The sequence below is a fragment of the Microtus oregoni genome, unplaced genomic scaffold (assembly GCF_018167655.1).
Source record: "Microtus oregoni isolate MIOR12 unplaced genomic scaffold, Mior012 000012F_ref0000307, whole genome shotgun sequence".
Taxonomy (NCBI): Eukaryota; Metazoa; Chordata; class Mammalia; order Rodentia; family Cricetidae; genus Microtus; species Microtus oregoni.
In genome coordinates, this window is record NW_024543071.1 from 41,930,138 (window position 1) to 41,944,163 (window position 14,026).

The 14,026-nt window shown below is 43.8% G+C and overlaps 1 protein-coding gene across 1 annotated transcript in view; it reads right to left on the minus strand.

Moving 5' to 3' along the window:
• The window catches only part of LOC121454128 (protein prune homolog 2-like), a 91,116-nt gene that overhangs the window by 10,434 nt on the left and 66,656 nt on the right, over nt 1-14,026 (minus strand). The window contains exons 6-10 of the mRNA XM_041661334.1: nt 11,717-11,819; nt 11,028-11,159; nt 8,879-8,965; nt 4,685-4,783; nt 10-48 (exon numbers count right to left, since the gene is read on the minus strand). Of these exons, the coding sequence (XP_041517268.1) occupies nt 10-48; nt 4,685-4,783; nt 8,879-8,965; nt 11,028-11,159; nt 11,717-11,819 (460 nt within the window). The remainder of the gene's footprint in view (nt 1-9; nt 49-4,684; nt 4,784-8,878; nt 8,966-11,027; nt 11,160-11,716; nt 11,820-14,026) is intronic.

Here is a 14,026-nt window from a genome sequence, read left to right on the forward strand (position 1 = left end):
AAGTCTTACTTAGCTGCTTCTGATGCTTCCCTCAATTCTTCATCCAGTCTGCACGAGCAAAAATTACCGTTGGAGAAAACAAACAAACAAACAAACAAACAAACAAAAAGAGCAAGCAGAGCATGAGCATCTCTCGCAAAGCAGAGGCAAATGTAAGTGGTGTGTATTTGCTTTATCCCCCCAAAGCTGTCTCCAGGCACACCGAGACACGCTCAGCTAAACACGGTGCCCTTCCTTCCTGTTGGGCAGTCCTGTTTCTTCACTCCACAAATCCCTTCCTAAAGGTGATGGAAATGTTGCAAGGGAATGAGAAACATGCTGGCTGAATGAAGCTCAGAACGTCCATATCATGTTGGGGACGGTTAAAGTTAGCTCACAGGCTGGGCCAAGTCAGGGGTGGATCTGGTTTAGTAGGTTTCAGAAGCAGATCTGGGTGACCTCAACAGCTTTACACACAGGACAAAGACTTGGACAAGAATTCAAAGACTTCCTCAGGAAGCAATGTTGAGGTCACCCACACATACAGCCCTGGAGCGCACACACAGGGAGTCCAGAGTGAATACTGATCTCGAGACTTTTACCTCACGTTTCTCTTAAAAGACTTTTCTTCATCGTACCTTACAAGATAAGAAATGGATGCCGTGAGGACAGTGAGGAACAGGAGGAAAATGAGAGGCGGATGCTTTAAACCAGTGGTTCTCACCTCTCCTAATGCCGCCACCCCTTAATACAGCTCCTCATGGTGTGGTGACCCCAACCACAAAATTATCATGTCGCTATGTCATAGCTGCAATTTTGCTACTGTTATGAATTGTAATGTAAACATCTGATACACAGGATATCTGATATGCCATCCCCAGTGGCGTTGCGACCCACAGGTTGAGAACCACTGCTTCAAACAGTAAGCACACGAGAGAAAAACGCTTACCCAGACAACACGACTGGCTTTGGAGAGAAAATTTACTTGTAACAGGCACAATTAACCGTTTACAATTCATAAATATGTAGTCAACCCTCATTGTCTGTAGATTCCCTATCTGCAAATCTGCCTGCTCACGAAGACATCTGAAATCTCTGCAGTCAATGTGCAATGTTTTTGTTGTTGTTTTTCACTTGTGGACACAACAAGGTGACAAAATTTGAAGTTGCCCCTTGTGCACACAATCAGCAGAAGTCGAGCAGGATGAGGCTGTGCCTTCCCGTCTCACAGTTTCTCTGGTAAATGTTTTCCTCATTTTTGTTCTTTTGGCTGGTGACTGTGCTATTTAAAATAGCAGTCAAGCGTGTTACCAAACATTACCTACTGTTGGAAGGAACGAGACAGTCATTGTACCTCACAGAGAATGTGTGTGTCCCAGAACATGGTTTTAGGTACACGCTGTCGTGCTGGGGCCTTGCGTGCATTATTTGGTTTTGTTTTGCTCGTCTGTTTGTGAGAGGGTCTTGCTGTGTAGCCCAGGCTGCCCTCAGTCTTTGAGTGTTGTGATCACACACAGCTGCTGCCATATGTAGTGGAGCACAATGATAGTGTACACTAAGAAGCTTGCTCACACACAGACAGACACGAGCCAAGGCTATACTGATGGCTACGAAAACCAAACCAAGGTTATATACTGATGGGTGATGAAAAACCAAGGCTACGTACTGGTGGGTGATGAAAACATTGCAACCAGAAGCAGACAGGATCCCAGCCCTGTATTTCCCCCAGGAATAACAGCTCAGAGTTCACCAAGTGTCTACCATGCCTTTATTGAACACAACGGTTCCAAGCTAATGAGAACCAACTGTAATTAATAATAACTACATTTCAGCCTGTGGATGCCAGGCTCCACCCAGCTGAATTCTGTTCTTGGGATTGTTTGGGATAGAATGCTTTGAACGTTATTCAGTGAAAGGAAATAGCAATGGCCACGTCAATTTGAAAATTATAGAATGTGGAAACGAAGCAATGAGGGCTAGCAAAAGAAATAGCAGAAAAGATGCCCTGAGCTGTATCATGACAGGCGGACACACAGATGGGGTGGGGTGGGGGTGTCCCACAGTGCTAGTTCTTCCTCCAGAAAATGAATTTTCTACAGGAAACTTTTCCTCTTGAAGCATTTTTTCCAAAATGTGGCCCTTGAGAATAGATGGAAAGTGCCTGGCCATGCCTGGCTTCTCAATTGACACCCCACCCTCAAGTACAGTAATTTTCCAAAGCAATGCAGTCATAATCACTAGTACTCTAGACCTCAAGCTCTGCCTTCCTGCTCACCGCTTTCATTCAGTCCTCAGGCCCATCCATGCTCTGAAAACTACTTCCCCATCTTACGATTGTGAGAACCAAACCTCTGAGGATTTTCATAGGCTGTCTGAAGGCTCAGAGGCATTGAAAGGAGGAGGGGAGGGAAGGTTCGCATCCAATTGCCTCCACGGCCCCTTTTCCTTCCACTGTCTCTGCCAGGTCATGGGAGGCCTTGCTTCTTTCTGGGAAATGGCCAGTGCTCACTCCCTTGAGAAGAGAGAATGTCTTTGTCATCTTTTGCAAAGGTATACCAGTACAAGAGGTGACTGACGGGCAATGAGAAGGGGAGCTAGAAGCTCGTTAGGATGTTTTGGGGGCAGGCTCCTCAAAAAAAGGAGCAGTTCTGATTTTTGTCCTTGGCCAGAAGCCAGAATGGTCAGTAGTTCTATCCTGGCTGGAGGCTAGAAATGCAAGTGTGTTTGGGGCCTATTGTCTTGGTCTGCTATCCTACCATCTTTCTTCTTTTATACAGCAGGGAATACTGTTGTCTGGAAGCCATGTGTGAGGCTGTGACAAACCTGGAGCACACGAATACCTGGTGGGCAGGATAACTGGGCTGACCAGATCTCCCCTGTGCCCCATCCCATGCCTCAGTCTAGAAAAGCCTTTTTAAACGCTAGATAGGAACATCTGATGGTGATCTTTCTTTGGGACCTACTCTTAACACATAAGTACTTTGCTGGTGTCTCATCCAAAAACTCTTACATGAACTTATAATAAACTCCTTCCCAAAACTCATCCTCCCCAATGTCTGAAATTCATTCTTTGAGTCTGTGAGACAATGAACCCAGAAGCCACTGGCCCGGGATGACTTTTGGTGCCTGTTAATATTCCAGGACCCTAGACACTGTCCCACCTACTACAGCTCCCTGAGACTTCTATTGCTCCCCAGAACCCCTGCTTATTCTATATCACTATTATTTTTATAAGGAGAATGGGCTTGGGAGGCAGGGTGCAGCTTGTAGCATGCAAGTCAAAGCTGGAGGTGGCATTGGTCCTGGGAAATCTGCGGCTCTCCCGAGGACTGAAGCCCTGGTTAAGATCTTATAAATACTGCTTGGTTCAGCTGAGCCATCCAACTCCAGTAAGTCTATCAGTATACTGTGTTCAGGCCTGAGTTGGCTGATGGAGGGGAATCAAATGCTACTTATGAGCTACTGGATAAAGAATCTACTAGAAAAGCATGTAGGCATTTGGTGACAGGCTAACCTGCATTTGAACTCCAGTCCCCTCCCTGCTTGGTTCCTGCTCCTATTTCCCTAAGTAACTTCTTACTAACTGATCTCCCTGGCATCTGTTAAAATGGGGGTTAAGATGAGAGTTGAGTGTGCTATACAAACACAGCTCTACAGTAAGAGGTTCCACAGTAAACAAGAAGACCCCAACTTCTATGTGTGTGCTACTGAGACGCTTTGGATGTCCTCATTGGAGGACTATTTTGCTATCTATTTTCTGGAGGGAGATATACAACACTTGTCTTTTTCCTTAGAGTTCATGATCAAGTCCCTTTCAAGTCTAATGAAACAAACAAACAAACAGTTAATCAACTGTACCAAGAGTCAAAAACCAGGATGCACAGAGGACTAATAATTCTTTGCAGTGATTGACCAGATAGGAATATCCATTCTCTAACATCTGTCTTCAAATCCCAGTTCCAAATGCTGTGAGTTAACTTTTGTTTTTTTTTTTGTTTTTCGAGACAGGGTTTCTCTGTGTAGCTTTGGAGCCTGACCTGGCACTAGCTCAGTAGACCAGACTGGCCTTGAACTCACAGGGAGATCCACCTGCATCTGCCTCTCTTCAGACGTAATCTTGACACCCACACAGTACCTGTGCTTTTCACCCACAGGGTGGTCCTAGGCAAGATTATTCCTCGCCACCCACCCACTCGTCAAAAGAGGCTCTCTATCTAATCTTCCGTCCAAAGGCAATCATGAGGACTAGGGGAGGGATCTTTGGAGAGCATCGTTGTTTCTTTTTATCTATTTTCTGGAATCATATAGACAAATTACTTATGAAGAAAGAAATCCAAATTATGGGAAGACGTTAATGTAAAGCAGAGGATCACAGGTGTAAATTGTCCAGTTAACATTACATACAGGCTGTCTCCAGAGTGGAAATATATTTCAAGGTAAAAATGTCAATCAATAGCTAATATCAGTTCAGAAAATATGATCAAAATATATTACATGAAATAAAATTTCCTAAAGTCAGAAACTAATCATTAAAAGTTGTGTGAAACTAAACATTACACTGCCTGATTTAAAGAGGATCTGAGAGAATAGGCGATAGCAAAAGCTTTATTTATTAGACAATATTTCCTTTAAAAATAAGATGCCATTTCTCATTATTCTAGATGTGACTGTCTTCCCAGCACCACCCCCCCCCCCGACAACTTACTTGATGATGCTCTCTGGGATATGGATGCAGTCCATGGGGATCAGCCCACTGAGCTCAGATAAACTACTAACGTATTTAATTTTACTGCTGAATTTTGAGCTGAAAGAGAAAAAGGAGAAGAGCCTTTACATGGTTTGTTATGTTTCCATCACAAAGCCTTGGTCTCGTCCTGGAAACCTTCCTGGGATTCTTTTCTACATTATTGGCAACAGGGCTCTCACACATGCTAAGCATCCGCTCTGCCGCTGACCTGTACTACACCCACATCCTGAAATCTTGAGATGCTCAAGCTGGACTCGTCAAGCTTGCTGAGCAGAAAGGATAACATTGTCTCAGCCGTGATGATGGACCAGAAACTGCTTTAGTACCATTTTTTAATAGGTTTTATTTTTTTTTTTTGAGAAGTTCGTGCATGAGCCCTGCATCTCTATCATGCCTGTCTCTCCTTCTCCACTATTAACTCTTCCCTCCCTACCCCAAAGTCAAGGTTTCTTCTTTATTATTGTTATACAAATACATGTATATATACACACATCTGTATGTATATATATGTCAATTAGAAATAGTAGAAACAGCAGGAACCACCATAACTATTTTTTAATTGACGAAGGATAATATATATTTCTTTTATAAAAGCAGTTGCTTGAAGTGCCAAATGCTTTGTGGAGTAGCTAATCTGTGCCAGGTAAAACATACCACTTTATATACTCACTTGGTTTTGTTTTGTAGTGGAATCATTTAGAAGCACTCTTCTTAGAAATTTGAAAATGTAAGGCGGTTGTTATCAATGGTAGCCTTCACGTATAAGAGCTTTCTGGAACTTTCTTATTTTCTGTCTGTATTGTGTGCTCTTGGAGCATCTTACGAAACTGGCCCCTTGAAGTTACCAGTCTCCTCTCTACTTCTGTAAATTCCATGCTCTCAGGTTCTACGGACAGCTCTCCCTCACCATCCATGGGGGATTGGTTCCGGGAACCACCGCCGACCCCCAGATGCCTCAGATCCTATATGCAATGTCATGACCATGCAGACAGTGGTTTGCTTGTTCGGGGGGGGGGGGAGTAGTAAAAAACAAAAGAAAAAGTGTGTGCATTTTCAGAGATTTTCACCTGTTTAATGTTTTCTATCAGTGGTTGGCTGAATCTGCACCTGCGGGCCCCATAGATGCAGAGGGCAAAATGAGAAACGCAGAGGATCTGAAACATCTGAATAGCATACAGATCCTTAGTTCAAACAGAGAATCGGTGACAGGGCAGGAGCCTGGCTGTATTATGCAGTCGTGTTTACCTTTCTGAAAGAATCACCCCCTTTCCCACAAACACAGAACTATCACTAGCCGATGTCCAGATTTCTCGGGGTTTCCCTGCCAGGATTTAAGACACAGAGAGCTGAGCTTGGACAAAGTACCTCCCGGGAAAACAGAAGCACCTTTTTCCAGATGGCTCTTCCCCACCCTGACACACTTGGGTCACACTGGATGTGAGTTTTGAATAATCTTAGTAACTTTTTGTTCATTTTTTGTTTATATTTATTAAATTTTTTTCCATACACTGTATTTTCATCATGCTTGCTCCTCCTTCAACTCCTCACATATCCTCCCCTTCCACCTGCCCATCTAATATCATGCCTTCCCCCTGCTCCTTTTCAAAACAAAACAAAACAAACCATCAGCTTTGGTTTTGGTTGTGTTTTCATTGCCTCTTGTTTACTCTGAGAATCAAACCCCTGCTGCTGCTTTTGTGTTTCTCACATGGTCCCTCAAATGAGTAACCCAGCCCAAGTTGTGTAATTTGTCTGTGTCTGGTTTGTCCTGGGGACTGGGGCATAACTATGAGATTCAGCAAGCATCCATCGTTCCTGGCTTGGCTCCAGCCAGTGGCTGGTAGCGGCTCCTTCTGAGATGGACTGAGGGAGGAATCCCCAGGACCCTTGGACCCTGGTCACAGCTCATCATTTAGAGAATTCCTGTGTGCATCTGTGCCTGCACTCATGTCGCTCTGATTTTCCTCCATTACTCTTAACTCCTTCCTCACCTTCATCCTGACTGGTCACCAGTGCCAAAATGCCAACTGTACGAAGAAGATTGAATAAGAAGCATTTTTTTTTCCTATTTAAAGAGCTGCTTGGAACACACTGATATCTAATTCCAGGAATTTCTTTCCTTAACAGGAATGTCTGGTGGAAACGGCTCACACATGTTTGCACAATGAGATGGTCAACAAGGGAACCACATTCTCAATGCAGAGTTGTACTCTGCCCACTAGAGATGGGATAGGCTGAGGTCACTCTTGTGGAACAGTGACCTTTCTACTTGTTCCTACGTCCTGTCCATCTCTCTCCAGGTTTTATCCTTTATATAGAGTTGTGGTTTGAATGAGAAATGTCCCCTATAGTTTTGGGCATTTGACCACTTGGTCCCCAGCTGGTAGCATTTTGGGGGCAGGGGAGATTTAGGATGGTGGAGACTTGCAGGAAGAGGCATGGTACTGCGGACAGGTTTTGAGACTCAAAGCCTCTAGTTCCTTCTAGTTAGCCCTTTCTGTTTCCCGTTTGTGGTTCAAGATGTGCACTCTCAGCATTCCGTTCCTGTCGCTGTGTCTGCCGCTTACTGCCGTGACTCTGTGCTGGACTCTCATCATGGACTCTCATCCCTCCAGAAATGACAGCCAAATTAAATTCTCTTTTCCCTAACTTGTCTTTGGTCATGGTGTTTTCTCATAGCAACAGAAAAATAATAAAACACGGAGTTACAGTTAAAAATCTTTTGAGCATTTAGTGTGTGTATATGTGTGTGTGTGTGTGTGTGTGTGTGGTGGGGGGCTGGCTCACTGGCTCTCTGTCTGTGTCTGAGTGTGTATAGTGTATGTGCCGTGTGTGCATTTGTGGAGGGGTGAAGCTGACACCAGTGTCTTCCTCCACCTGAACCTGGAGCTCACTGATTAGCTGGACCGCCTGGTCAGAGTGCGCCTTCCCTTCCCCTGGGATCCTCTCTCTCCTAGCACTGGAGTTACACGCATGTGCTGCCATACCCTGCTTTTACTTGGATGCTGGGGTTCGAAACTCAACTCCTTCAAGATTCTCCCCATAGAGATGGCCTCTGCAGCTGTGTTCAGAGCCTGGGACACCTGAAATCAAGTCACGGCAAGAGAAGGGCTTTCCTCTCTCCTCCTGCACATGGTATGATGTGAATGCTCATGCTGCCTCTGTTCTCTCATAGAAATAATGAGAGCTCTCCCTCGGGGCTCTGCTCCTTCTCCTCAGCTACAGTGAAAGGGCTGGGCTACAAAGAAATTCATGTGTTTTATGAGGCTCTCTCGTGCCCCGTGGTCTAAAGATCTAAGGACTGGATACTCTTGGAGCTGCCTTGGCAGGTTACAGACAGTCTCTTTGGGAATGTAGGCAGCACCAAGAAATGGGTGTAAGGTGGAGGTAACGATAAGACCTGACCACTAGTTTGAGTACAGGTCCTTCAGAAACTTGATATATTTTGATTTGCTGTTTCCTGGATGCAACTAGAGTTGAATTTCTGTCACTTAAAACCAAAGAACAGGGCCCTGTTTATTCAGGTGCCCTACTCCAGGCCACTAAATCATAGTTAATAACACTCAAAAAAAAAGGCAGCTCATTAAATTCCTCATGTTTCAGTCAATAGTTAATTTTTGCCAGCAGAAACTTGTTGCTCAACTATTTGAAGTCAGGAATGAGAATATCATAAATATCATAATATTTAATATTCTAATCATTGTTATACACACCACTCCCTCTAAAAAATCTGGAAGGTACAGGAAAAAAATCTGTTACATGTGTGTGTGTGTGTGTGTGTATATATATATATATATATATATGCACTATATATAGTATTCATCTCTCTCCCTATATATAGACACACACATATCTTATATTTATTTTCTCCAGAATATTGTACTTTAATGAGAAATTTATTAATAACTTTTTGTTTGTTTGTTTTGTTTTTCGAGACAGGGTTTCTCTGTAGCTTTGGAACCTGTCTTGGAACGAGCTCTTGTAGACTTTTACATGGACTCTGGGTGCACAGTCCAAAGTATTTTTCCAGGAAGGTAGAAGTCTCTTAAGTTTCCCTGGATTCTCCTAGCTTACAAATCCTCATCACAGGAAAGTTCACAAACTCTGAAAAGACGTCATCATACAGGCATCTTGTGACCGTCACAGTTATACCTTATGAAAGGTCGCGTCACCGCAAGGATCGTTCTGATGAACCAAGACGGGTGGACAATGATGAATGACTTCAGATTCTTGCGCAACCTGTCTTGACGAAAGAAACAGTTCTATTGGAATTGTTAGAAACAGAAAATAGATCCCAAATGAGACTCCATGAAGTTCCCGGAAGGAGATCCAGGAAAGTTACAATTTCTCGTAGATGTAGAGAATGTCCAGGGTTAATTTTTAAAATGCCTTCTATTTTACCCCTCCCATTCTCCCCCACTGTGTGTGTGTGTGTGTGTGTGTGTGTGTGTGTGTGCGCGCGCGCGCACGCGTGCACATGTGTTTATTCACGCGGGTATATGTGTAAGTGTGTATGGACTCCTATAGAGAACACGGGTCTCCAGTGTCATTCTCCAGGGGCCATCCACTGAGACCGAGCCTCTCATTGAGACCCCAGGCTTGCTGATCAGACTCTGCTGGCTGGCCACTGAGCTCCAGGAGGCTGCTTGTTCCGGCCTCCCCAGAACTAGGCTTACAAGCAGGCACCACCACACCTATGGGACTTGAACTCAGGTCCTTGTGCTTGCCTGGCAAGCATTTCATACACTAAACTATGTCCTTAGCTTCCTGAAATAATTTTTGAGACATAACCTGACACTTAGCTCTCCTTTCCCCACAGGCACCAAAGCAAATGTAAAGGCTCATACTTCTACGGTACACAAACTTACAATAACTGAATATTTTCACCTAATGATGTTTTTCAGTTTTGTTAGCTCTGTCTTTGTTAACTTGAAAAGAATATGCCTTCAATAACAACTTAGACTATTCATTGTTTGTTTATCGTCTTTTGTTTTTGAGATCGGGCCTTGTGTAGCTCAGGCTGGCATCAAACTCACTATGCAGCTAAGGATTACTTCTAACTTGATCCTCTTGCCTTTACCCCTGGAAACGGGGATTATAGGTATGTATGCAGGTAATGAAAACAGAGCCTCATGCACCTTGGTGAGCAAGCTATATCCTCTAGCCCTTCACAGTTTATTTGGTCTGACAAAGCCTTAATTTGTTCTTATATATTTACCATTTTAATAATTCTTGTTTTCAGGCACATTTTTTCAGTATTAACAATGCTACTTGGGGCTGGAAAGATGGCTCTGTGGTTAAGAGCACTGACTGCTCTTCCAGCGGACCTGGGTTCAATTCCCAGCACCCACATGGCAGCTCACAACTGTCTGAAATCCAGTTGCAGGGGATCTGACACCTTCACACCAATGCATATGAAATAAAAGTTAAATAAATCATAAAAATATTTTTAAAAAGCGATGCTACTTTATTATGTTGGATCATAAAACAAATTTTAATTAAATGTAATAATCATTCTCATGGCATTATGAAAGAAGCCTCGTCTAAGGGGGTATAATATATGCCATAAATTATTAGTTTTACTATTTTAATTTTCATATATATGACAATAAAGTTTGTCTGAGCAGAGAGATAAGGATTTGAGGAACGGGCACACAAAGGCAGTGCTGGCTTAGCAGACACCTTGAACGGACACAAATACTGAAATAGGAATACAACGGTTTGTAAACCGTCAAAACCCTAGTGCAGTGGTTCAACCTTCCTAGTGCTGTGACTCCCAATAATACAGTTCCTCATATTGTGGTGACCCCCGACCACAGTTATTTTTGTTGCTACTTCATAACACTAATTTTAGAGAGGAGCAGCATCTCAGTTCCTAAGATCGTCAGAAAGATGTGTCTTCTGATGGTTGCAACCCACAGGATGAAAACGGCTGCCCTAACACATAAAACAGTAGCTAGGTCACATGACACCACTGAAGGCTCATAGGAACCTAGGTTTGTCCACTCAAGTTGCACGCATACAGTCTAAAGTGGACTAGACCTGCCAGATTCAGGGTTAACAGTTTGTAAAATCTAGGGAGGGTTTGCTTTGCTTAGCCTTAGACATCACGCGATACTTTCCGCAATATTTTTACAACTTACCACCTCATGTGTGGGTAACCTGCTCTCTCTAAGACACGACTGTATTATATAGAGTAGAAGAATATTAGATGTGAGAGCCAGTGAGGAGTCAAAACAGTGACTAAACAGTGGTGCCCACATACCGTCTGTCAATCATCTAAACAGTGGTACCCACGTACCGTCTGTCAATCATCTGGTAACATTTCTTCATCCAGCCTAGCCCTGGCATCTTCCGCCTGGGAGTCGCACCATTCAAGTACACAATCATGTAGTCTTCAGCCACCATCAGCTCTAAGGTACTTATTACATATCTGATCAGAGGAAGGAAGAGAAACATTTTCAATTCCCACATGAAAGATTTCATTCTAATGACACCATAATTAAGTGACATTCAAATTATAGGGTGAATGACATCGAAGGGTAGGGGTGCGCGTTATCTCTTTCTCTTGAGAACAATGCGTTAGCATTGCCCTTTTGTGTGTATGCGTGCGGCCACCCTAGAGAAATATGTGGCTTTGAAAGGTGACATAAAAAATGTCAGCAATGTTATCAAACTTTAAGGGCAACTCAGATTAAAGGAGGGCAAAGGTCAGTGAGGGCAGTTTCCCGTCACTGAGAACATGCTATCAGAAATAAAACAATCCTTTGCCCAAATGAAACATTAGAAAAGTATTAACCATAGTTGAGACTCCACTCATTTTCTTCTCCCACTATTCTACAGACAAGTCCCCTAGAGCAAGGCTCCTTGACGGAAATACTACCGGCTTCTTATGGAAGGCTTCGGATGGGCTATGCCATGTACTCGTGCAATTAAAGACCCTTTATCAGCCATCACATGCCCACGGATGCCAACCCAATCACCACTCACAGGAAAAGGTTTTCCATGACATAGTGGTAATCCGCCCGGCTGCTGTCTGGCAGAAAACAGGCAGCAAACACAATGATGGCATTCAGGCCGTCCCCATAGTATCCTGGGAACAAATAAAAAGATACGTGTAACTGAATGAAATCCCAAAACAAGGTCATATTGCTCCTAAGAAGAGAAATCTGATGCCTTGTCCACTGTGCGCGCGCATATAAACGAGATATATCATGAAACGAGTAACCATGCCGAGGGATGTTCTGTACGTATATACACATGTACTTATCTTCTAGTGGTTAACATGTCTATATAGACAACACATGGACTCATAAGTCCCTAACTTAAACAATACTAATTTATAAAAAGCTAATTTATGTAAAATTTCATTCTGATGGCTGAGACAGCGGTTCTATTAGACCCACATTGGGTCTTTAAGATTTAGTTGGACTGTGACAATTTATTCGGTGAATTGCAATTCAGTCCCAAACCCGCACACTCCAATAACCAGGACCCAATAGGAGGCATGCAAGATACCTTTATTTTGATTTCCAGGCCTAGTCATTTGACTGTAGTGATCCTGGATTCTCTGGCTATAACAGGAAGTTCAGGAACACATGGTAACTTCCGGCCAGGCTCAGAATGACAGCACAGAGTTCCCAGTCTCACATCTTAGAGAAATCAGTGAACTGAAAAAAGGGGCCTTCCTAAATTCTCTTGGGCCCTATAAAGATATGTGTGTTTGGGAAAACTTGAGAATCATTTCTGGATGAGGGGGTGGGAGGTGGAAGGTGCTGTTTGCAGGTGGGGCTGAGAAAAACAGGATCTGTGAAATTCAAGTCAATGCACCACTCAGACTCTGAAAGTCGGGGAGTATAGAGAAAGACACATCTCAAGACATCATCCCCAGCTTCTGAAATAACTGACGTAACTTTAGCATTGCCCCATCTTTTCCCCACAAGCATTCTGTTTCCTCAGAGCTCAGCTCTGAACCTGAGGGCAGGCGCTGGTCGACAACCTGAGGGTGAAAGAGCGTGGATAAAAGATGTCTCTGGTACTTAAAGAAGAAGACGATGCTCCGGATTGCCATTGGGGAAGTGCCGGGGATTGAACTCAGGGCCTCACGTACGCTAAACTCACTCTCTAGCACCGAGGTACCCTCAGCCTTGGTCGGTTTGAAATAGGCCCATTTGTAACATTAGGAACTGAGCCTAGCGTCATGCTGTCGACCACCCCAACTACCTCTCGAGCCCTCAGTCTTTTTATGCAAGCGCTTGCTAAACGGTCAAGCTCACCTTGAACTCACTCTGAAGCTTACGTGGATCTTTACACTTGCAATCCTTATGCTTCGGCTTCCAGAGTAGCTGGAGTACAGGCGCATACCACAGGACCCTACTTAAACTTTTCTTATTTATTTATGAATTTGTAATTTTTTTTACTGTTTGAGCAGGTGATGTATGTACAAACATGTTTCCTGGCACACCTTATAGAGGCCAGAGGACAACTTTTGGAAGTCAGTTCTCTCCTTCGACCGTAGGGGTTCTGGACACGAAACACATGTCAGCAGGCAGCTGAACCACCTCACCAGCCTATTAAATATCCGCAATCTACATACCTGTCTTTACATCATATTGTTCCAAGTTCACAGTCATTATATAGTGATACCCTTGGAGCTCTGAGCAGGGCGGGACAAGAGTGGTCCTAACCCTGACCTCATTCTCCCAGAATTCAGTGTGTCTCATTTGCCTTTCAGAGCTATGACTATGGCTTTGGCAGTGACACTGCAGGAAAATATTGGCGGTAGATTTGGATGGCTCCCTCTTGAGGAGCAGTTTAATAAGTTGTCCCGTCCAAAGACACCCATTATGACTCTATCACCAATAAAGCAGAGAGAACGAGGCTAAAAATACATCCAATGGTGAGTGTGACTAATTTGGGGGTGTTTAATGCCACGTATCTCATAAAATGCAACCTATGTTAATATGGCATTCGGTGCAGTACATCTGTGAGTCAGTATCCCCTCAGCTGGACGTCCCTGCTCCAGTGCCACCGTCCACCAGCTTCTTTTTAGAAAATTAACAGGAAGGAAATCTCAATGCAGACATTTTAAGTCAGGAGTTCTTGTTTCTGAGGACTCACAAGTAAATGAAAATCTACGAGGGATGTAGAAGCGAGCCGACATGAAGACATGCAATTCAGACAGCACAGGACAACACGAGTGTCCAACACAAGAGAGTCAACGCCACAGTCCTAGTGGGAAACCCAGCATGAGCACATCTCTCCGAACGCAGTTGTCGGCTGTGGAGTTAGAATCATTGT